We start from the raw sequence: 24,633 nt of genomic DNA on the forward strand, positions 1-24,633 counted from the left end.
CTCTTCAGACCATAGCTCTTGCCCACCCAAGACGGAGAATTAAATCTTTCCGCGCGTCGAAGAAAAATGCCCCAATAGCGGCAACGTTGCCGCGTGTAGTCATGGGGTTTACACCAAAGGTTAACGAACCCGCGTTCCGAGTGGGGGCTCCGCTACGTCACCGGTTTGCGTCAGACGCGACGAGTGCCTGAAGGGGCACGGGTGGGACAGAGACGTCGCTAATCGCGTCTGTCGCAGACGATTCCAACTGCGCGCTCTCTCGGATTACTACACAGATACATGGACAATTTGTTAGGGCTCGCTTTTCTAAAAAAACGATGTCCGAAAAAAGTCCACCAACCGCCGGTGGTGTGGACCGACCCTCACGCGATCCGTCCCCCGCGAAAAGTTTCGCGTGAATCGCGAATTTTTGGAAAATTGCGCAACTGTGATCGGTGGCCCTTAGGGCTGTTCTTGAACGGTGATATTTTGCTTTAGTAACTTAGTATAGTTCATAGTGACCAATGGGAACTTGAGTGCCTTCGGAAAAAGTGGTAGTGCGGAAGTGTTTTGATGATTTCATCATCAGTACCTATAATAGAGTTTCACCTTTAATTTTTAATTTTCTCGCTCTGCTTTGGTGCACCTTATTAGCACAAACATTTTGCACCGTAAATATTTACCCTCTCATATGGCAACCCAAAAGCTACCACTCATCTAAGTCGTTCATTCATCCTCTCTGAGGGCCAATATATCAATGTCCTGATAGCTTTGCCAACCACACTAGAATCGAAACAGCAAATTAAGCAATTCCTCCGTTAGCAGGGCTTTGGTATAGCGACCCTTCATCATGTGCAAAAAAATCACAGTTAAAACCTATAAAATGCCGGCAAAATTTCTTAGTATAAGCCGCATTCGCACCAATCCTCATTGTCATTGCGCTTATCATTTCGCGTAATCGGTCATTCACACCGCAAAACAAGCGAGAACGAGATTGACGTTCAAAGGGCTTTAATTTCCCTTAAAGGCCGCGTTGATGATGATACGTCATCGGATTGACGTGTCGGAATAATGCCACAGATTCAGATATTCGGGAAGTGAATAACCCCGAGTTCAATGCCTTTTGAACCGCGCCTCCATACGGAACTGTTCTCCAAAAAGCAGGGCCGGACTGCGGCCACGTTGTTTTTCTTTATTGCTAATGCGAGCTCTCGGGGTTTGGGGAGGTTTTCGGGGTGGCGGGACACATGGACACTGATCGAATTGGCTCTTTGCAGTGTGGTTTTATTTCTGTTTTCGCCTGTCGAGTTGCGGCTCTCCATTTGACCGTTTCGTGGTTTCGGAGTTGAGAACTGCTTGTTATTTTAAGTATAAAGTTCTCAAAGCTTTTTCATTCTCAATCCGATGTATTGTTTGACTTCGGTTTACCGGAAATGTTTGCACAATATACAGAGTGGTCCAAAAAAAAATTTGTATCTGATGTTTTCTTGCCAGGTTGCCGAATCACTCAGAAATTTGCATATTTATACACTTGATTCAGTTTGATACGCTTGATTTTATTTTAAATAATTATAAGATGATCTGATCGATAAGAATTTTTGAAACTGAGCGCTGAACATGCCCAACCAAACTGCATTAGCGCAGATAAACACTTACATACAATATTTATTACTTAAAAAAATGTAATGCCGGTTTAAGGTTTGGTTCAGGTTAGGAAAAATTCCCAGAAAATGCAGGATTTATTGAGCTCTTTTCAACAGTTAGCGTCGTATTGGTGTAGGTAAATAATTTTCCCATCCATACATTTTTGTAACGAAAAGCATTTTCAGCTCATTCTTCCAGGTTAATTCTATATTATGAATGTTTTGTAACGTTTCAAAAACTTACCAGACATGCGAAAAATCGCTGGATTATCTGAATTTCTCAGATATGGCACTGTTGTAAATCTTTCGTAACGCCACTGTGTAACACGCGAAACTCCCCTGACTTTTGTGATATTTCCAAAACGTATAGAATAATTAATATCGCGCATTTCAGAAAATTTAACTTTGGTTAAGGCTCTTTTATTATTAAGTGTATCAATTCCTTTCATATGAATTTATAAAAAATCGTCGGAAACTACAGAACTGTTCGCACTACCATACCTACCAAATGCTAAAAATTCTTACTTTCCGAGGTGGCAACAGGGGAAAACACTATGTATTTTGGTACAGTTCTAGAAAACAATTACCTGCGAAAAAAGCATATTAAAATCAATTAAAATTAGATTTCGGACCACGACAGCTTAAATTTCTCTCCAGGCAACTTAAAAACCTCTTTTCATGATTTTTTATTTACGAATTCAGAAACACAATTTAACAACATTGCAGACGTATCATCAAATTTTGACAGGTAGAGAATGTAAAATTTATAAGTTGATTTATGGTTATTTGCTGCCCAGGCAATTTAAATAATGTAGTAATAATCTTATATCAATTAAATAAAAATAAATTTATCACCATGTATTTCGATAACGAACCCTTGAAACGTCCAAGTTCATATAAACATTTGCTTTCATTTTTCGCAGTTCCATCGAATGTTAAATTTCGCCCTTTTAAAAGATGCATCACCTAGTATATTTCGGCATTTATTTAGATGTTGGCACGAAATAGATCAAATTCGAAAAAGCTGTAACTCACATGTGGCCTAATGGAAAATTTAAGCAAAGTTAAATTGTATCCATTCACAAGGTTAAGAGCAGTGTTGTTGGTTCAACTAACTGTAGCAGTAAAATTAAGTAAAATTAAAGCGTTGTGTTCATTTCATTCATAGTTGCAAAATATACAATTATCTACGTTGCTATTGGGTGGAGTAAAAAACACTAGTGTCGCCATTTTTGTGCAAAAAAAGCATTTCGATTTTATAAATTTTGTGTTTTTTTTCCGGTAAACTCCTAAGTCCCACTCTGCATTGTTAAGTAAATATTGTTAAACCACGTCTTATCAGATTTTTCCACCAAAGTACTTATGTACATTCACGAGTAAAAACAACAATAAGTTAGTTTAAAATTCGAAAACCCTTGAAGCAGAGATTTAAAAGAATAATATGCGACTATGAAAGAAAAAATACAATTTTGTTTGTAGAGCAATATGAACATTAGGAAAACGATCATTTTCCCAAAAAGGTGATAAAGTCCTGCCCCGAAAAGGCCTTGCAAGGTCGCCTATCTCCACTCCACCGTCTGTCGTATCTGCATAATTGCGTCATAGCAAACAGAATGTCTTCCCGAAAGCTAGAAATTCGTAATTGAAAATAACATAAAAACAAATTGATAAAAAGAGGCAAAGATAATCGGCCAAGTTTCTTATCAAAGGCAACGTCGTTATTTCGCGTTGCCGGCGTGCCTGGAGTCACGAAGGTCAATGAACCTCCAAAAGTTTTGGCTCAAGTTTATCGAACCCGGTCCGCTTATTTACCTTTTCAAACCACGTCATCCGTTATGAATTGTTTACCTAATTCCTCAGCATTTTCTTTTATTATTTCGCGATCTTTTTTCGATCCCTATCTCAGCCTCACAAATTTCCATTCAGCCTGAACATACCTGGTGACGTCATTTGAAACTCGTGTCGATCATATTGGCGGTGTTGCAATGCAGCTGCAAAGGCAAGGTCATGTGGATCCTGTGGCCGTCACTGCTACTGTACTTTCCAAAATTATTCCTCGTGCGAATTCTGCTTTCAGCTCTGGCAATTACGTCTAAATTGTATCCTGTACGCCAATGCAAATTTTAAACTTACATTTTTCAAATTATTTTTTCCTATATGAAAATCGTGATCTGTACGCTCCTGCTTCGGCCGGCATAGAACACGTGTCTTTAAAATTGCCTACAAAACTTTCAGTGCTCAATTTACACTAAATCATTGACGACTTATAATGCTCTTAAACCCATTAATTTTTAGAATTTATTTCTTTTATTTCTACTTTTGCCACCCTGCTTCCCAATTCGAAATTGCCTTCAGTACGTCCCTAGTTTTACTTGACCTCTAGAAGACTTTTTTTGCCGTAGAGAACCTTTCAGCATAAGCAAAATTATTGGTGTCCCAGTCTTTTTTTGACATTTGATATTTGACAATTTTCTGCTAAATTCTGACAGACAAACGATCTACGTCAACAATTAAAAGATTTTTGACGAAACTCTCTGATGTAGATTTTCTAAACGATTACTTTTTGCTTTATGTAATAATTAATATTTTGTTTCAGTTTTACAATTTCCCTTGCCTTACGCTTTTGACTTTTAAAAAATGTTATTGAACATTTTAAGTTTTATAATTAAGTTTTTAAAACTTATTAGGTGTACAACTTTGCTTCCGCCGTTTTTGAATAGATGTATGTAGCGGTAAGTAATGATCGAAATAAATAACCCCATGTGGGCATGCAGGAGCCTTGGGCACCTGTTAACATAACCTCATAAAAATATTAGTCTATTTGTGTCTTCATCATAAAGTTATTCGCAATTGAAAATGTCAGTGTACGAGCCAAATTCTCGTCATTTGCGGGAGGTTTTACTTTTCTGCTTCAATATGAAGAAATCTGCTGCTGAGGCTCATCGAATGCTCTCAGATACTTATGGGGAAGCCACTATTAGTGAAAGGACATGTCGTGAGTGGTTTCAGCGCTTCAAGAACGGTGATTTTCACGTCGAAGACCAACATAGCGGTGGAAGAAAGAAGGTTTTCCAAGATGCGAACTTGGAAGCATTACTTGACGAAGACTCGTGTCAAAGTCAACAAGAATTGGCACAATCATTGGGAGTGACTCAACAAACAATCTCAAAACGCCTCAAAGACATGGGAATGATTCAGAAGCAAGGATATTGGGTGCCGTACGAGTTGAAACCAAGAGATATTGACAGGCGTCTGTTCGCTTGTGAACAGTTGCTTGCAAGGCAAAGACGGAAGGGATTTCTGCATCGTATTGTGACTGGGGACGAGAAATGGGTTCATTACGATAATCCCAAACGCAAAAAGACTTGGGGATATCCCGGCCATGCTTCCACGTCGACGGCCAAACCGTCTATTCATGGTTCCAAAATCATGCTCTGTATTTGGTGGGATCAACTCGGCGTAATATATTATGAGCTGTTACAACCAACTGAAACAATCACAGGTGCTCTTTATCGAACCCAATTAATGCGTTTGAGCCGAGCATTGAAAAAGAAACGGCTGCAATACAACGAGAGACATGATAAAGTGATTTTGCAGCACGATAATGCTCGACCCCATGTTGCGCAAGTGGTCAAGAAATACTTGGAAACATTGAAATGGGAAGTCCTACCCCACCCGCCATATTCTCCTGACCTAGCTCCTTCTGATTATCACTTGTTTCGATCCATGGCACATGGGCTAGCTGACCAACACTTCCGGTCTTATGAAGAAGTAAGAAATTGGATAGAATCGTGGATCGCTTCAAAAGATGTCCAATTTTTTCAACACGGGATTCGTATGCTGCCCGAAAGATGGGAGAAAGTAGTGGCCAGCGATGGACAATACTTTGGATCCTAAAGGTATAATTAGTTTTTTACAATAAAATCGCGAAATTCGGAAAAAAAACGGCGGAAGCAAAGTTGTACACCTAATATAACTCGGCTTATTTTCCCAGTCAAAATTACGTCCAGTACGCATCTGCTTTTATTATGCTTATAAGAGAATTATTCAAATTACAGTCATTATATCACTCAGTATAAATTAAATCATTGGCGTACTTAAAAAAACCAGCTGTTTTTGAGATTAACATATTTCATTTTGTTTTTTGTTATTGCTAGTTCTTACTAGAAAATTATGTTCCATACGTTCCTGTCTTCACTCGTTTAGAATACAAGTTTTTCAAGCTACATAGAACTGTTAGAGTGTTCAGTATACAGGAAAATATTGACGTATCACTGTATTTTTAGACTCAGTAATTTTTAGAAATTACTTATTTCATTTTCACTTTTTTCGCCGTGTTTCTACTATACCTATATGATAAGTTTTCAAATTACGAAGATTTTTTATGGCGCTCAAGATGCACTAAATCATGAATGTATTTAGTCTTTAATAATTTTTCCAATTTTTATTCATTCGGTTTAATGGTTTTTTGTTTTTGCTGATTCTTAGTTGAAAACTGCGCCCTCCCGCTTCTACCGGATTAATCTGCATATGTTCCAAATTACAGTAAAACCTTACAGTAGTCAGTGGCGGATCTATAGGTGCAGAGTAAATCATGTGGGCCTAGGTCTCTCCCTCACTGTGTTTTTAATATGATTCCAATATAGCCCCAGAAGCAATCGGGTTTAAAATAAACCCGAACAAACAGGTTTAAACATTAATAAAAGCAATTTAAATTTTCTGATTTGATTGAAGTAGTTATTATTAAAACGAGATGATTGCGGTAATAATTGTTGCTGTGTTGTGACGCTCCGAGTTCAACAACCTCCAATAGAAATATTTTACTTATTTGTGAAATTACCAATGACCCTTTATCGTCACAAGTCTCGAGCGCGTTTTAGTCGTTTTTTTCGCATTCACTCATTCATCCTCCTTTAGTTACCTTCCTCCCTCTACTCAGATGGTGCGTTTGGGGTGCACTCTGCCTTGATCTTTCCAGGTCCTCCCTAAGCGCGAGATGGAGATCGACGTCATCTACAAGCGCCCAGAACTTTTCCTAAAAATTTCCAAACTGTTGTTCTTTGTGACGTAAGCGGTTCAGTGACCCATCATTAGTCGTCTATAATATTGTACTAAGCTCGTCTCACCTGGACCTAGATCGGGTGAGCGGGACGGTCGACTACGTGCGCCATGCGCCCCCTGAGGTTTGGGAGCATCAGGGGTCGAACTTTAGTGTTTAACAGTGTGATTTGTGAAAAATGGACAATTTTCCCGACTTGTTCGGCAACGACGAAGCTTGGGGTGTAGCCGGTGAAACCAGCAACGCGAGAGATTTGTATAGACAGGATTCGAGCTCGGTGGACTCATCCACACCACCGCCGCAGGGTTTAGATCCGGAGGAGAGGAAGAGTGCCAATTCGATTAGAGGTACGGTTCAGTTTCGTCCGGTTAAATCCTAGATAAATGTGCACGTCCTTGCTACAAATCAGCCTTCTAGAGTCTTCCGTCTGGAAGATAACAATTTTTTAAGCTTTGAAGGATTGTTCATTAATTTATTGCCTCGCATTTATGGCCTTAAGAGCTGCTAGAATACCCCACTGTATGTCAGTAAATAATTCCTATTTTTAATCCAGTTAAACCCTAGATATAGGCGCACATCCCTGTCAAAAATGAAGTTTTAAATTGTAGCATTGGGGAGACACAAATTTTTCAAATTTAGGGGGGGCTGTTCGTTAATTGAACACTACATTAAGGCATCGTCCCAATGCAACCGTATATAAGTAAATAATTATCATTCTAATGCGGTTAAACGCTAGAAAGAAATGGAAAGAAATAAATCTGTAAAAGTATTTTTTAAGCAACTTTTTAGGGTAATTCGCTTATGCATACAAAATTTCATGACAACGTTTCAATTTTTTGGAAACATCATCAACTTATATTTTTCCTCAGGTGGCCATATTGGATTTTGTGATTTTTCGGTATGGAGTTGCTTGCCCGAATTCTTCCTCGCGTCATTCGTGCAACAGCAGTCGTATACGGAACAGTAACGCTTTCCGCACTTGTGAGGTAAAACCCCTATTCAAACCCTAAAAAATTCAACAAGGCGCGGAGGACAGAAGGGAAACGAAACTTTATCATCACGTTCTCATTTTGTAGATTTTAACTATTTTTTAAAATAAAAAAAATGTATGACTTTTTTTTGAAAATGTACCATTTTGCTTTTCTCAAAATTTCTCAAAAACTCGAAGAGTTAAAGCCGTTTCGTTTTCATCGTTATGTTACTAATATAATCTTGGGATTCCCAACGAAATTTTATCATCACAATGAAACATTTTTCTTGAATAACAAATTGGGGGAGTTCGGGCAACGTAACCGACCTCATATCTCCGCAAACAACCGAAATAGGGCAAGTAAAACGGGTCCCCTGGATGGGGAACTCAATTTTGAAAGAGCAAGTTTATATTTACTTCCGAAATAACCGAAAACGCCGCTATCTTGAGTAGTACAACCGTTCCTACAGCAAATATAAAAAATGTTCGAATTTAAAGGTTATAATACAGGACGTTCCAAATTTTCAAGCCAAGACGTAGTCGACAATGAAATATTTCCCTGTTGAGTTAAAAAATATTCATTAAATTAAGGTGTTAAGAGCTGCTAATTTTACCTTTAGAGGGCGGTCACAAATGTTGTACGGGGTATGCCTTTTTTATTCTCATGAAACTCTTTTTTTTCTTATTTCTCCTTTCTTTCTTCTGTGTTGTATGTTCCTTCGCTTTCCTACAAACACGTCGAAATTACCATAATTTTTATTTATTAATTGTTGTAGACTGGATTCAGATACCTTTCCAGTTTTGAAAGAGTAATAAATCGGGAGAAAAACAACTATAAAGAACGAAAAAATAGAGCGCAAATCATATCAGTGAAAAATCAAGAAAATAAGAACAAACAAAAAAATCAGGCTTTGAAAACTTATCTGACTTAAGTTTATCTGTTTGCTTGCTAGTTCGTTTGCTTTGTATTTCATTTCTTTCCCCCAGAACGGATTTTTTCGCTATTACTGTACTGGAAAAGTTCAATTCACCCAATCTTTTACAATAAAACACAATGCTGAAAAGGTATTTAGAGATCTGGTGAAGCATACTTGCGCTTTAAACCATGCAATGCCAGCTTGGAGATGAGAAGGCCATGATCTATGGCACCAAAAATCTTCCATAAATCGAAGAAAAGGTCACAGAGTTTATCATGTCCATCAAGGTTTGAGTTTCAGTTTTGAATTCTCATTTCGTTGCCTTCATCGCTCTTGTTGAATTGGGACATCCAGGTATTCACCATTTATTGTCATCAAAACCAATGACGTAGAAGAAGTGGATGTGACAAACAACTGCCGGCATTGCACTAAAATTGGTCTCATTTTATGAACTCAGCACCGCCATGCCTTTGTGCCCGGGATGTCATTTTGTCATTTGAAGTGAGTCAGGTGGGCCGGCACAATCGCCGCATGAGAGACATAAACAGTTGTGGTGACGTCATTTCCCCCGATTTGGCCGCCATGGATTAGTGACCAAAAAGGGGAAAAAATAATGCTACATCCAGTGTTTCTTTCAACGATCAACGATAACGATTTAATGGGAGGTTTTTTTTGTTTGCCAAATGACAAACCATTGCCAAAATGGGACTAAATCTGGCAACGTTGTGTGGTGAACGCATTATATTAGAAACGCAAATCGATTCGCACATGAAATGTTGTAGTAGAGTATGGTGAATTAAATAAGTCATATAATGGGTATTAAAATCTAATAATGGCGAGGTTGTTAACCTCCGGCGCTGCCGAGCCGCTTTTATGTAATAACAACAGTTAAATTATTAATATCGGCTTATTAAACAATTAATTAACGCAATTTATCTTTTGGTTTGGTTGCACAAATATACCAGTAGCGAATAATTAAAGTGCAGGTGTTAATTGATTTGTCGCTTTGCTTTTAGAAGGTGGTATATACCACCTTAATGGATTTGATTAACAAAAAAGACTTAAAAGTTTTTGTAGTTATTTACCTAACAAGTACAGAAAGCGATACTTTACCGCACGCGGAGTGCACTTTACGTTAGTTCGGCTCGATTTCGCTTCACATTATTCAGTCAACAATCGAGTCCCACAAAGACACTTTCACTGATGTTAGGTTGAATATTTGTCCTGCGAAGCCATGTGTATTAACTTTGCTCTCTTCTGTAAATCGTATTGAATTTTAACGTGCGAAAAATCTTTAGACGCACTCGTGCTATTTTACCGCTCCCATTTCAATTCAAATCGACAGCTTGACATTGCCCGCCAAGATTTTTGACAATGACTCGTACGAATTTGTTATGCGTGCAGTAAAGTGCTACGGCCATCCAGGGATGTGTGTCGTAAAGTCGTTTTACCGCACGCTCGTGAAAAATAAAAAGTTTTATTATTAGCAATGTTTCTAATGAGTGTCGATAGCATAACGCATAGAATCGTGGTATACGCATGGTATGAATATGTAGCAAAATGGCAGTTTTGTTATTGCATCATTATTACATTTAATTTAAAAAAATAACAATAAAATTTATCTGATTAGGCATACAAAAATACTTACCGAAAAATTTCCGATTAGGGGTCAGTGACACTGTGGATTGGGTAAAAATATACACTTGTGAATAATAAAAGCTAAAAGGCTCAGTTATTATTTCTTTAAGTGTTGTTGGAATGCTGTAGAGTGATAAAACAGTATGAGCGTGTTCTATTCCCGTCGAATGTTTAAATTAAATAATCAAAAATCATAAATTATGCACTGAACTAAAACTCAAGATTATATTGAGGTAAAGGTCAGACAAATGTTTGATCAAATTCTAGCTTGGAACGAGAAAACTAAGTATAAATTAAAAAAAATCAGTGAAAAGCAAAATTGAGATCAGATCAAATAAGTGTGAAACGGCCAGGAAAATAATTAAAAAAAGAGGACAGAGAAAATTTAAAACAATTAATGTTATTGAAAAATCACGGTAATAAATTAAATAAATATAAATATTCGGTTTACTAAAAATTTGACAAAAACAAAACGAAAAATAGTGATTTCCATAATGAGGAAGGAAAACTCCACTTGTACTCCTGCTTATAATTTGAAGCCCGAAAGAAAGTGAAGGGCATCGATATTCAAAGAAGTATGAGGTACTTATCCTTAGAGATGTGTCTTTAATTTTTTTGTACCACAAAAGTTGTGTTTTCTAAAAAGATAAAGAAGTATTACGTCTAATTATGATGCGTAGGGAGAAAAACACTTCCATAAAAAGCAAAAATACCGATTTCTTCCCTCCAACGGGGAAGGAAAGTTTCGTTATATCTATGAAGGTCCTAGGAAGAAAGGCTTCCTTGAACACTTAGCTCTATTGTGGAGGACGAAATCAATGTGTTTCCGCGAATGGAAGCGTCTCATCAGCTTTAAAGTCACAAATATGGAGGATCCAGGGGTCTGTCCGGTCCTGGGTCTTTTGTTTTATTTTTAATTCTTCAGGGTTTGAGTTTGCATGTGGGTTCATAAATCCATTTTCTGAACTCGGAATTTCATATTCTAGTACCTTGAACTGTAATATCCTTCATTTTTGAATTTTGAGTATTTCATTGTGGATTGATGATTCTAAAATGTTGAGTCTTTCGATTTTGCTGTTTTTTTAGAATAGAAAGTTTTCAAAATTTTGAAAAAAATTTATCCTATCATGTGGATATTTCAATTTCTGACGATTAATAAATAAGTTTGTGCCTATGACATTGATAAAGCTTTTCTTGCCCTGTTTGTTTGCTCAAACTGTGAATCTAATTTCTGGCATTGAGAATAGGATGTGTAAAGAACGCCTTACAAATTTAACAATATTTAGAAATTCAGGTTAATGGATTTCTTTCTCAATTACCCCATTACGCTCCTCTGTTTCTCTATTACGAATTATCCAAGTGTACATAATATTTCTTTTATTCTGCGTGGGAATAACGCCTCACACACAAATAGGGGTTGTTGGAGCGGAGAAATTGCACACCAATTTCAGCTAAAACCCAGTGAGAAATACGTTATTATTCGACGTTATTTCCAAACAGAATAAAGGAAAAAATTAGCAACTCGCAACAAACGCATTTAGCATTAGAAATGTTTTTGGTCTAAAAGACCCTAACCAGCATTTAAAATTAACTGTTCTTCATAGCATTTTCATCTCTCATTTAGACTTCTATTCACACGAACCCTCCTCGCACCGTACAAGTACAGTTCTAACTATTCTTTTCCTTCATTCCAGCACAAATCGAGATAATACCATGCAAAGTATGCGGAGACAAAAGCAGTGGCGTTCATTACGGCGTCATCACCTGCGAAGGTTGCAAGGGGTTCTTTCGGCGTTCCCAGAGCTCGGTGGTCAACTACCAATGTCCCAGGAACAAGAACTGCGTCGTAGACAGGGTGAATCGAAATCGCTGCCAGTACTGCCGCTTACAGAAGTGCCTCAGGCTTGGAATGAGCCGAGATGGTGAGTACCACTTTGGCGCGTCTTTTCCTGCGAGAGCGTGCTGTTCTGGTATATTACATAGGAAACGAAGAGAGTCACTCCTAAACATAAGCGTGAAATATTGCGCCCACGAACATATCAATTTACAAAACTTGAAGGCAACGATCCTTTTCTGAGAACGGCACAGAGTTGTAAAGATAAGATTTTATTCGACGCCCTGTAATATATGACCTTAAAGTTTAACCATTGTCAGCTGTAAGGGGAACATTCTGATCAACCAAAATCTTCAAGGAGGACCGAAATCAGTTTACTGGTTCCCGAGATATTTGATTTTAAATTCGACTCGTAGAATGCACCTAAATTTCAATTACTGAGTACTGTGTTTCCCCAACCTTCTATCGCACAATGCAATTTTAGCAATTTTTACCGACTGACCATTACGACAGACCGACGAAGACACAAGTGCAATTGACCCACATCGCGAACCACCACAACCGTACGGTACGACCACTTTATTAGCCGCCTTAACAATATAAATTACAACCTACTCTAACCGTACACACATGCAGGTTCGGATTAGCCGTGTTCATTAACTGTAATTTCCTTACGCACCATGGGAAAACCGCTTTATGTCGTCCCGCAATAAACAAAGCAAGGAATTACGATCACAATCTCATCAGATGTGTACATGGCATTCCAACTTACAAAAAATCTCGGTGCGTCAGACGTAACAACAGACATTCGAAGTTGAGTGAAGTTAGAAATTACTCAAGTGTTAAATTTTACTAGGCATCTGCCAAATTTCTAACCTCACTCATTTGTCAAATTCAGCTGTCACTGTACATTATTATGTATTCCAGAGAAAAACCCGAGATCCTGTAGAAGTTACCGCAACATACAAAAAAATAAAACATGACTGAGTGTTCAGGTACTCGTGACAACTAAACCTGCAATTAGTCATATATCATGCGTCTAACTAATTTCTCCTCACACGTAACGTTGTTCTTGCGCAGTACGTTTTAATAGGTCGTAATTGACGGTATCGATGATTTTTGCAGCGGTGAAGTTCGGGCGCATGTCCAAGAAACAAAGAGAGAAAGTAGAGGACGAGGTGAGGTTCCACAGGGCGCAGCTAAGGGCACAGAGCGACTCGGCGCCGGATAGTTCCGTATTCGAACAACAGACGCCTTCGAGTAGTGATCAGTTGCACCACAGTTACAATGGAGGGTAGGTTACTTGTCAATGTGTAGCTAGTTTTAGCAGAGATAACCAGGATGAAGAGAGAATACCGCACTTTGAGATTCATATAAAATAATTTATATGCAGGGAGTCCCAGATTTAACCCCCTATATATTGTTGCAAATTTATAAAATTATTTTACTGAAAGTGCTTTATTCCGATTTTCAACTATTCAAAATATTGGCATGTGAAATATGATACTTTTCGCACGTTTGACAGTTGTAACTTCCGAGCGGTTTAAGTTACAGCGAAATGGCTTTCATATTCGCATGTTAGTTTTCGAAGGCAAATTGAAGTGTCAAATTTGACATCTGTCAATTTTCAAAAAAATCTTGACAACTTTTTGACAGATGTTAAATTAAGTATTCAGTATAAATTTGAGGGTAAAAAGACATGTGTAACGATTTTTTCCACTTTTTGTCTTTAGAGAGCTTTAGTTTTTGACATAGAGATTTTTGCAGTGGTTATAATTTTGAAAACACCTTAGTGAAATTTTGTCTTTTTCCTCAGCTATCCAACATACAACGACGTAGGCTCCTACACCCCCGCCTACTACACCGGACAGACGCAGGTGCCGGTGTCCACGATGGGTTACGACATCTCCGCCGATTACGTGGACAGCACGACGGCCTATGACCCTCGGCCAGGCCTGGACGCTCTCAGCGACACCAGCAGCCTTATGGCCAGTGTCGTTACTACGGGTAAGCACCCTCAATCTGCCTCATTCCGCGCATGTGCAACATCATCGGAAGACATTAACATATGTCCTGTACACGAATTAAATGCATCTCGGAATTTTCATTTTTCTTGCATCCATCGCCGTTTTTTCATTTCGCCATAGGTAACGAGATTCATTTGATATGTGGACAGCAAATAACCAGCAAATTAACCCCCTATCCTCTCAGGCACTAACACGAGCAATGGTGGTGGAGGTGGTGGCGGTGGGGGTGGTGGTGGCGGGTCGAAGTCCGCCTCCAATTCGCTACCTCTCTCCCCCGAGTCGCGCCCTTTCAAACGTATTTCGCAAACGGCCTCGTCCACTAATCTATCTGGAGGCACCACGGTTAGTATTTTCAAACCCGCTTCAGATTATCCAATCTGGTTTTAAATTTTTGAAATTTCGCAATTTTCATATTCAAATAACACATGAAATTTGACGTATTTCAAAAATTGTACAATATCTGGTACTAAAATTGGATAATCTAAAACGGGCTTTAGGCCCAGTTGGTCACAATCTGCAGATTCATTTTGGTTTCTTAATTTTTGTGATGACCAAGACCAAAAATGATTTTGCAATGATTCGGAGTTAGAAAACTCTCGGCCTAAATCTGCTCAAAAGATGAAATAATCAGGTGATCTCCGTGAAACAAGAGAGTGCCTCAGTGGACGGCCTGCAGGTGCCTAGTTACGTGGACAGCACCACGTACGCAAACTCGCCCGTTGGTCAGGGCACGTCGGCCAGACAGGGGCAACAACACGTCGGCAACGGTGGAGGGGATGAATGTGAGCCTGTGATTTTGCCCAGTAAGTGGTGGAGGGTCTTCGAGTGCGAGTGAGACGTTTTCGCTTCTTCCCATCAACTCCCCATGCCATTTGCTTTGTCATTGACGCTTTTCGCTTTTAGCAAAAATTGGAAATTAGTGAGGAAATTTGTAAAACGGGCGTTTTCAGATCCCAGCCAAATCTCAGAGCTACTGTCGAAGACAATATCTGACGCGCACACCCGCACCTGCCTTTACTCGATCGAGCACATCCACGAGATGTTTCGAAAGCCCCATGATCTCTCCCGTCTCTTGTACTACCAGAATATGGCGCATGAGGAACTGTGGCTCGATTGCGCCCAAAAACTGACCACGATCATCCAGCAGATCATAGAGTTTGCTAAGATGGTGCCCGGTTTCATGAAACTAAGCCAGGACGATCAGATCGTGCTCCTAAAAGCAGGTAAGCCCGCCATAATACTGAGACCAGAACAGCAAATCCCGCGGTAAGGAGTAACGGCCATTCAAACTTGACTTAACGACATCGGATGTTATCCTAAGTTACATAATTCATTAAAGAAATTTATATTACGTCTACTTCCATGTGTAACTAGAGTTGACAACCCGAAGTCACCAATCTATACGCCTCTAATTTAAATTCGGTTTCTTCACAAAATTGAGGATAGATCATTACATTCTTGTTTATATTTATAATCATTCGTTGTTTTTCGTTTTCCAGGGAGCTTCGAGCTGGCAATTATCCGCATGTCGCGCTACCTGGACCTGTCCCATAACCGCGTCCTTTACGGGGACACCATGTTGCCCCAGGATGCATTCTTCACCTCAGACACGGCGGAAATGAAGCTGGTAAGCTGCGTGTTCGAAGTGTCCAAAGGCCTTGCCGAGCTCAAGCTGACCGAAACCGAGCTGGCACTCTATTCTGCCTGTGTCCTGTTATCTCCAGGTGGGTAAATCACAATTTTACCTCCTGATTGTATTTTCTTCTGGTTAACTGTTGCATTCCGTAATTACTGACGGTTTGTTTTTCTTATTACAGCTGATTCTGTTTTAGATCGGCCAGGACTGAAAGGGATGGCCGAGATCGGACGGCTGAATCAAGCCGTTTTGCGGGCTTTAAAACTGGAACTTGACAGGAACCACACGATCCCTATCAAGGGAGACGTGACCGTTTGTGATGCCTTGCTTACTAAAATACCTAACTTGAGGTAAGTTGGCTTTCCTTCGGGCTTCAATACCAGTGCCAACACGAAAAGGGACATAAACATTTTTTTAAATTGTGTTCTTCAACTGGTAGGTGTTCCGCCGCTGGTTGCGGTGTAGTATTTTTTTTTTAATTTGAGAAACTCTTAAATACACCGGCGTGTCTGGTTTTTTCTTTGCAGAAAAAGCTGCAGGCATGTGTGCAGATCAACGGTGGACACTTTGATAATGTGCTAACTGGGTTTTAGATTTGATGTTTATTTAATAAAACGTATTATCCACCGATTTGCTAAATCTCAATTTTCTCAAAAACTGTTGGAGATACCGACTTTCAACAAAAGTCCCACTATCATATAAAAATCTTCAAATTTAATATTTTTCCAATAAAATCGCCAATAAAGTTAAGTACAAAAAAGTTTAGATACTTTTTAAGCACCGCCCCTCTGCATTACCCGCCCCTGGAAAAATGTGCCAACTTCTTTATAAAGATTTAGAAATAGCATAAAAAGTTGTATTAAAGTCCAACATTTCATTAATTTATCTTAAAAGGTTTCGAAAATTTTAATAAAAAACTATCCTCAGGAACTAACTTTTCACCTTCTGTATATTAAAAACGAAGCGCCTTTTGATATATGTTTATATTAAGTTTTCGTCATATTTTGGGACAGAATACATGGTTGAATTGAACACCTCGTATATTAACTGAAGGTTTGAATTTTGTCTACAAAGCTGTAGTAGTCGCTTGAGACACAGAGGCGTAGTTGAGTATTTCACCTTCTTTGAAAATATTCGGGACTTATTCTGATGTTGAAAACAGATCTTTTAATTTTTTTTATAAAGCAAAACATGTTCCGCTTCTGATTACAGTATAGTTACAGTGAGTTTTTGATGTAAATTATTTTTAGAAATTTGGCATTTTTGTTATCCAAAAATCAGCAGCATAACAGGTCGGTGTAGTGTTCTGAAATTATTATTGAAACAAAAATATAGGCTTTTTAACGCGACATGTTCCGTCTCTGGTTGCAACATAGTATAACACGTAATCCATGAGACACTCAGGTACGTCTAGAAAAATATATGTTTTGGATAGTTAAAAACCAGGGTCATACTAGGCGAGGATTTGAAAACGTGCAGGACCTATATTTAACTTACTGCATCAAATATTTTCGATTTTTGAAAAATAATAAAGAGATGTGTTTCGCCATTGATTATAAAATGAGACAACATTTTTAACATATGTAGTACGTTCTAATTTCCTAAAAACCAGCGGCGTACCAGGAGGGTATTCTACTTATGTCTTTCGAAACTTTCTCCACCGACAATTAAAGTATAGAAAACGAATTGTCGAAAGCCTTTTTCGTGAATTATTGGACGAACAGCGCCACAATCGTTATGACTAATTTCTTTTTGCATTTTAGGGAAATTAGTTTGTTGCACATGGACGCTTTGGGCAAACTGAAGAGATCTGCGCCCCATCTGGACTTTCCTGCCCTGCACAAAGAACTGTTCAGCGTGGACAGTTGAAAGCTTTACAGGCTTTGTTGTGAGTCATAAGGGCAACCTTGTGTAGCTACTGTAAGTAGCCTCCTCAATCAACCCTCAGAAAGACCCCCACATCTATTTTCCATTCAGATTTCAAAGCTAACGCTTAAGCATTTTCTCTTTTTCAGATTCCTTCATACTGATGTATCGGCCTTACATGCATAAATTTAAAGTAATATACATAATAATAATAATTAAATTATAATTTTTTCGTTACTTGTGAGTGACTTTTGGTAAATTAGGGAAACAGCAACGACCAGCAGATGATGGTAAATGGGAAAAAACCGCATCGGACTGTGATATATTGTAGTAATGAGCCAGGCCCTGGTTTCAAAGTACAACTTCTTGTTTGTTGATATCTCTGTTATTTAGGGGCCCCCAAAACGCACCCCTGAGGAGTGTCGGGACCCTGTTTGTTGTTCTATACAGTGAGTTTATAATGTTTACAAAAGGTGCTAATGTGGTATATAATGTCTCTTTGCGGTTTTTTGGTTTTGCCATTATGGGCCTTTTTGGCGCCAGACATGCAAATATCGCCAGTTCAAGCGGAAACATAAAGATTATGCAAGTGGGAGAAGGTCCGCACTAGGTTTAACGTGTCTCCGACAAAGACCAACGAAGTGGGTTGCGAGAGTAGCGACTGACGTGGGCAGAGTCACTCCAGCCGACGCCTCCATTTCGATGTTTAGATTAGTATCAATTTCGAAATTTTGAAAAATGTCAGAGAAAAGCAGCAATGTATATAAAAAGAAAAAAAGGATTAATCCATCACTAGAAGTTACATTAGTAAACATTCTGAAACGGTGAAAGATCTGGTAAAACTGGACAGACTCTGCCCACGTCGGCCGCTAGCCTCGTAACCCACTTCGTCGATCTTTGTCGGAGGCACGTTAAACCTAGTGCGGTTTTTCTCCCACTTGTACAATCTCTATGTTTCTACTTGAACTGATGATATCTGTATGCAACTACCAATGCATGCGCGTAGCCGGGAGAGATTTAAGTGGAGCCAAAAGGGCCTTGAAGTCTGCCCTACGCCCTATGATATCTGCGTTCTACACACACTTTACATGTAAAACCACCATGTTCGGAAATAGTAAAGATTTATTTTAGTTGATAAAGGAGCTAGACCTTAGAGAGCGTTTATAATTAAATATACATATTATAACGTATACTGAATTTATCATATTTATAAAAAGAAATCACTTTAGTTTTAGTCGAGTAGCTGGAATACAATACAATATAGAAGACTGTATGCTTAATACAATTAAATAAAGTACATACGTGAGTTTTTACTATTTTTGACACGGCGTGGTGCTCTTCTTTAAGTTAAGTTTTACTTATCGGTGACACTCGATTTTATAAAAAGTATAATTATTATTGAAACAAAGGATATATATGTATAAAGAATTTAATGATATAGAATGATAGAATGGATATTTATAAAAATAGAAACTTTTACCTGATTTCGACTTTCAGCTTTTTATTCGATCGACCTGATGAACTGAAATTTTGTGACGTCGCCTTTCAGGCTATTTTCCTAGCAGAGACTAGTCTGAAACCGACCTAAACTTAATGTAATAATAAGGATTATGAATCTTATTGTTGTTCACTAAAAATATTATAAGATATACATAGTAGCATGGAGATTACATAAACACAACTTTTCATTTGATTATAACTATTTTAGTACCTAATTAACGTTGAGCTAGGGGCACCACTTGCGTCCCTCTTGCGTTCTATAGAAGACAAGAGCTAATGTCGAGTAGAAAGCTTCAGTAAATTTAATGAAATTCGGCACACATTCACTTAATGAAATGAGGAAAACGTGGACAAAAATAAGTAAAAAAGACTGCAGCGTATATTTATAATTACTTCTATACAAGTAACCGTTTAGGTTAAAAGTTTACTATTTGGCACCATTATACCCAACAACTTAGCGAATATAATTATTATTAATTAACTGTTAAAATTAGAGACTTTTTTACCATTATTACTGATAAAGAGGACGATTTTAGCTTCGAGTTCGATTTGAAATACTCAGATAATGGCAGCCATTTATCGCAATCATCGCACCAATCCCAAACATCTTTCAGTTGTAGTAACCACTGCTAATAAGTATCTTTCTAAACGAACCTAAATTAGGCTTTTCGTACCCTAGGCGGCAGTTATTTATCACACTTCAAGCTTAGTTTGGTTCAAAGTCGCCTTTGTGGGCATTAAAAGCAGGTAAAAGTTTCAAAAACTGTGACTTTTGCGTGAGAATTTTTAGTAGATATGGTAGGCAACCAACAATGGCATGATGTTTTAGCTGTTTTGCGTCTCTGTCTAACTCACAGGGGAGGTGAGCGAAGACGCGCACCGGATTCTTAGCTGTTCAATTGATTCTTGGATTTGTTTTTTGCATGATTTGCGCATGTAATGCTTATTGCTTGGCAATCTATTACAGAACGACTATAAAGGGCGTAACATGTCATCAGGAAGATATTTCAAGGGCGATAGTACCCTGTAAAGTAATAAATAAGTGCTGATAGACCCATGACCATACTATTGTCGATATACAAGGGGACAAAGTATCACGTTCATTCTCATATTTTGCGTTTTTTTCCTTACCTTAAATTTTTGAAATTTCGTGCAGCTATTTTCTTTAATTTTTGTTATGTATATTTGGGTCATACAGTATTTTACGCTTTGTATCTTTTTTTGGAACACCTTGCATGAATCCTGATACCAAATTTAAATCCCTCCTCTAATTCTTTAACTTTTTGCTCTCTTACAGTATTTTCGTAAAATTTGCACAAATACCTATTGATGCAAATTAAGGGTATTGAGGAGGTAAAGAAAAAATAATCGCCCGGCTCAGTTAAAACTACAAAAACTGTTGAAAATGCGCCACTCTATATGTCGAGAATGGTGCGTTTTTGACCATAGCTCTATTAGCATTTTTGTATTATTTTGCAGAGTCCTATCGCCTCTGATATATCATCATGATGACATGTAGCGCCCTGTATAAATTCCTAGTCCCCAACTTAACTTGTGAACTGCACCCGCACTCCGTGAGCATGCCAAACCTGACTCGTCCCATGGCGACTGAAAAAGTTCTATCGTCAATCTCTCTACCTCTTCGAAATGTTGACTACAAACGACTGTTTCAATTTGAGCTAGTCTCGGACTTAATCGATTATATGAGCCCCCCCTTAGAAGTACCATTAAAAGCCTCGCCGACCGAGCCTTAAGTGACCATAACTTCTAAAGTGATCGCAAACTCTTCACCTCTGCTTAAAGTTGGTTAAGGCAAATTCCACTTTCCACTCTTTATCTTAACTGGCTGCACCTAGTTAGATTAACTGGACTGTTAAAATTTACCTTAAAGCAGGTTGAACCAAGTTTTGTGTTTCTCGTGACATCATCTTAACTAATACCAACTAGTCGGGAGACCCCTGAAGTTTCTCTTAAAGTCGGTTAAAGCACTTTCGGCTTTGCAACACCTGATTTGAAAGGTGACTATGCAGAATAGACTCCTAAACTAATCCTGAAAGTCTGTTAAAGCCAGTCAATTCCGATTGGTATGTAGACCCTTGAAGTTCTGCTTAAAGCCGATTAAAGCTGTTTAATGCAATTTCCATTTCTGGTTTTTATGAAGAGCGACACCAGACCCTCAAAGGTCTGCTTAAAGTCGGCCATTGCCAATTAAGGGCAATTAAAGCCGGTTACTGCAAATTCCCTTTCTAGCATTTCTGCATTAACCAAATTTGCTTTTTGAAGTTGTGTGACTTTGCTTTAAAGGCGCTAGACTAACATCCTCCTTAAAGGCAGTCCACGTCAAGGTTCAAGTTTTAGTGTCCCCTAAGCAAAATTAACTCAGAACTTGGAGCCACTCCTTGCTTCATCCCTCGTCTCAACCCTTATATTCCAAGCTTTCATCATCGCATAAAATCACCGCATCATCTGATATAATCGAAGCATCATCATTCACATGACCTGAACCAACATCTGCACACTCTGTTAAAGCACTTGATTCACTGATCAGTTTCATACATGAACTTTGCACACGATCATAGCATCATCCGCATAGCACGAGACATTGCCAGCTAAGTAGGATGTCACGGAAAATTGTATCTATAGAGAATTTAAATTTGTGGATTTAATTCATGTGTTCTTAGCTTTAATTTTTAAGTATTTTTGGACCAAACTAGGGTTGGAACAGAAAAGACATTTTTGTGCAATACGATGCAGTAATTGAGCCCGAAATGTCGCTGCAGGCCTTGGTCTGTTGAGCGCTTGTCGCGCTTGATTGCTGTCCGATTAATCCATAAAAAACCTTAGTAAGACTCAGTGTTTATGCAATTTCTTTCCAAAAAATGCCAGGAAAATAATAGTTCTCTAATGTTAAGTTAGGTTAAACAGTTTCTTGCTTTACTTGGTTGCAACCTAAGTCAGAAATTGAGCAAAACTTGAGGACAGTGGGTGCGTTAATGGTAATTTTTTGACGAAGGTTGCCCCATTTTTGACGGCTATAAAAAGGCTGTTTTGTATTAAGCTTATAATGCATTACAGACCGCCATATAAAGTTATGGTCTCTCATGTACGTTTTTATAGTCGATCTGTTTTGTAAAAAAATTGAATCAGGGTTTGGCAGAGGGTAAAAGGTTTACGCTACGTTTCGTTATTGTATACATACCTTTAATCAGTTGTAACAGCTACGTTTAAACATAATTCTCTAATGTACGTTTGGAGAGAACATTTGTACATTATCCTTTTTAATTTATTAGAATTATTATTATAAAACCTACTGGTGAAAATTTTAGTGTAGATGTTGCTAACCTTATTTTTTGTTTATATATTTTATTATTTCTGTTGGTAAATGTAATGCAAATCGCAATTCGCTAGTGTTTTGTTAATATTTTTGTTATACTGGGTGCGCCAATGGCCCAACGACGCCACTGCCGTCTTCGAAACGGCAAGAGGGGCGAAACTATTTAAACCAGAGAAAGGTCGCCGTTTTTGGAGCCCTCAAGTTTGCGGTGCACGACGATGCCCAACAGTTCTCAGTTCTCGAGATACTGAGGAAATTCAAAAGCAGATGAAGATCCAATTAATTTCTATTCCCAGAACTACATCCCCAATCGAAAACTATGTTCAATACAGAAAACTTAAAATATCACGCACTCTGCAAATATTTTTCCAGCTAGTTGTTACCGCCCGAAATACTCAACTCTTTTTTGAGTACGGATATGGATTTTTCGCTCTTGAAGTCAAGCCCATTTAATTTTCAATCCACAAGTATGTGATTTCCGACGTTTCATGAGCTAAAACTTCATCATCAGTATTTTCCAATTGGGCTTTTCTTCCGGTCTTGTCGAGGGGCCTATGTCCCGCAACCATCTCAGATGTTACTTAAGTTTTCCTCTTATTAGACCGAATAAGAAAAGGGTGAATTTGGGAATTTAATAATATTGTAATAAATAAATCGGTAAACAACGAACGTCCCTGGTCAGAACACAATTTTCATTTCAAATCAGTTGAATAGAATAAATTGTTGATATCTTGTCAGATCGGTTAACGTCTTTTTTAAGTAAAAATGGAGAAAAAGTAGAGGCGCTGTTTGTTTATTTGCGAGCATTCTATAATGCTAATAATGCCGTTGCAATTTATCAGGATTTACATTCGGAAAGAAGAATTTCAAGTGCAAACAGCTATGTTAATGAATGGGCTTCACTTTAAAAATAAAAAAAATCCAGGTCCGTGTTTACGATATTTCGGTCGTTAACCACTATTTCGAAAAAATAACATATTCCTCTTGTAGAACAAAAAACGTTTAAAATTTTCCGTATTAAAATTTTTTTTCAGTAGACATCTACTTTTATAAACAAAAATTCTCGCCCAATTTTATGTCTTCCTCGACGTCTCATAAACCAAAAACTATTTGGAAACGCCGTATGTGACAAATCAAAAGGCTCAAAAAATGACAAATGTTCTTTAATGTAGCCAACTTTATATCTCGTACTGTTTCGAAGATAGCAGTAGAGCCTCATGGCAGTTGAGACATCCGTTAATACGAGTTCTAGTGTAACGATATTTTTGTATTTTTAGCCTCGACTTAGTGCTTATGTGTTTATGTAAGATTTTTTTTTATTGTAATAAAAATGCAAGTTTTAAAAACATACGTATAACAAAAATATTTGCGAATTAATTGTTCCCAGCACCAGTAGAAATTATATATTTTTTTGTATTACTTATTTTGGGTTTATTTTATTTGTCCTCGTTTACTGACCTGTAACGAAGTTTTCCTTTTCCGTTAGGAGTATAGTTCGGCATTTTTTCACTTCTACTGGCATTCGCCCCATTGCATTCGAAAATATACTGTAATTCAGTAAATATATGTTTTATTTAAACAGCGGTTTCCAACTATGTGAAAAAACACACAGAGATAGCGCACTATGGTGGTAGTTAATAATTCTTCCTCTTGGTTTTCTCTGCCTTATACAGGGTGATTCAGAACTATGAGATCAAACTTCTAGGGACGGTTCAATGCAACAATAGAAGACATTTGAGTATAAAAACCCATGTCCGAAAATGTCTCCCAAAAGCGGTACGGCTTTATGATGCTTTAAGACGGTTATATGCAAAAATTTGTATTGTCGAGTTTTAGTACGTTTTATTTTGTTTTTTTTTGTACAAAATAACACTACAGTAATTGTTTAAATATAATATAAATATAAATACAGTAGTTGTGGTAAAAACCATTAAATTGTCGTAACTTTATTATGCATAGTTTTCCCAAAACGTTTAATGACAGTTCCCAGTAGAACACCCTGTATATTGAGTGACTCTTACCTTACACATAGTGATAAGAGAGGTTTTTTTAATAAAATCATATATTGTGAGTCAAATCTTTGAAGAAAAATTAGAAATGACTTAATCAATCCCCTACATTTACCGTTTAACGACTTTTTTGTACTGATTACCCATTAGTAATATCAAAAAATTGCAAGATTAGATGGGCTATAATTTATTTAGAATAATTATGATTATTATTATAACAA

General features: G+C 37.9%; 1 protein-coding gene across 12 annotated transcripts in view; it reads left to right on the top strand.

The window, feature by feature from the left end:
• Hr3 (Hormone receptor 3) overlaps window positions 1-18,196 on the top strand; it is a 73,479-nt gene extending 55,283 nt beyond the window's left edge. For 3 of the 12 annotated variants that reach the window (XM_066407090.1, XM_066407091.1, XM_066407089.1), the window contains 10 exons: window positions 11,901-12,128; window positions 13,166-13,334; window positions 13,857-14,047; window positions 14,252-14,409; window positions 14,699-14,870; window positions 15,018-15,290; window positions 15,567-15,791; window positions 15,885-16,053; window positions 17,467-17,623; window positions 17,719-18,196. In XM_066407090.1, the coding sequence (XP_066263187.1) occupies window positions 11,901-12,128; window positions 13,166-13,334; window positions 13,857-14,047; window positions 14,252-14,409; window positions 14,699-14,870; window positions 15,018-15,290; window positions 15,567-15,791; window positions 15,885-16,053; window positions 17,467-17,572 (1,691 nt within the window). In that variant the 3' untranslated portion in view covers window positions 17,573-17,623; window positions 17,719-18,196. Of the gene's footprint in view, window positions 1-172; window positions 651-6,600; window positions 7,029-11,900; window positions 12,129-13,165; window positions 13,335-13,856; window positions 14,048-14,251; window positions 14,410-14,698; window positions 14,871-15,017; window positions 15,291-15,566; window positions 15,792-15,884; window positions 16,054-17,466; window positions 17,624-17,718 lie in introns of those variants that run through there. The other 9 variants (XM_066407083.1, XM_066407086.1, XM_066407088.1 and 6 more) reach the window with 9 other exon arrangements.
• The last annotated feature ends 6,437 nt before the right edge of the window (window positions 18,197-24,633 follow it).

Source organism: Euwallacea similis, chromosome 3 (genome assembly GCF_039881205.1).
Source record: "Euwallacea similis isolate ESF13 chromosome 3, ESF131.1, whole genome shotgun sequence".
NCBI classification, from domain to species: Eukaryota; Metazoa; Arthropoda; class Insecta; order Coleoptera; family Curculionidae; genus Euwallacea; species Euwallacea similis.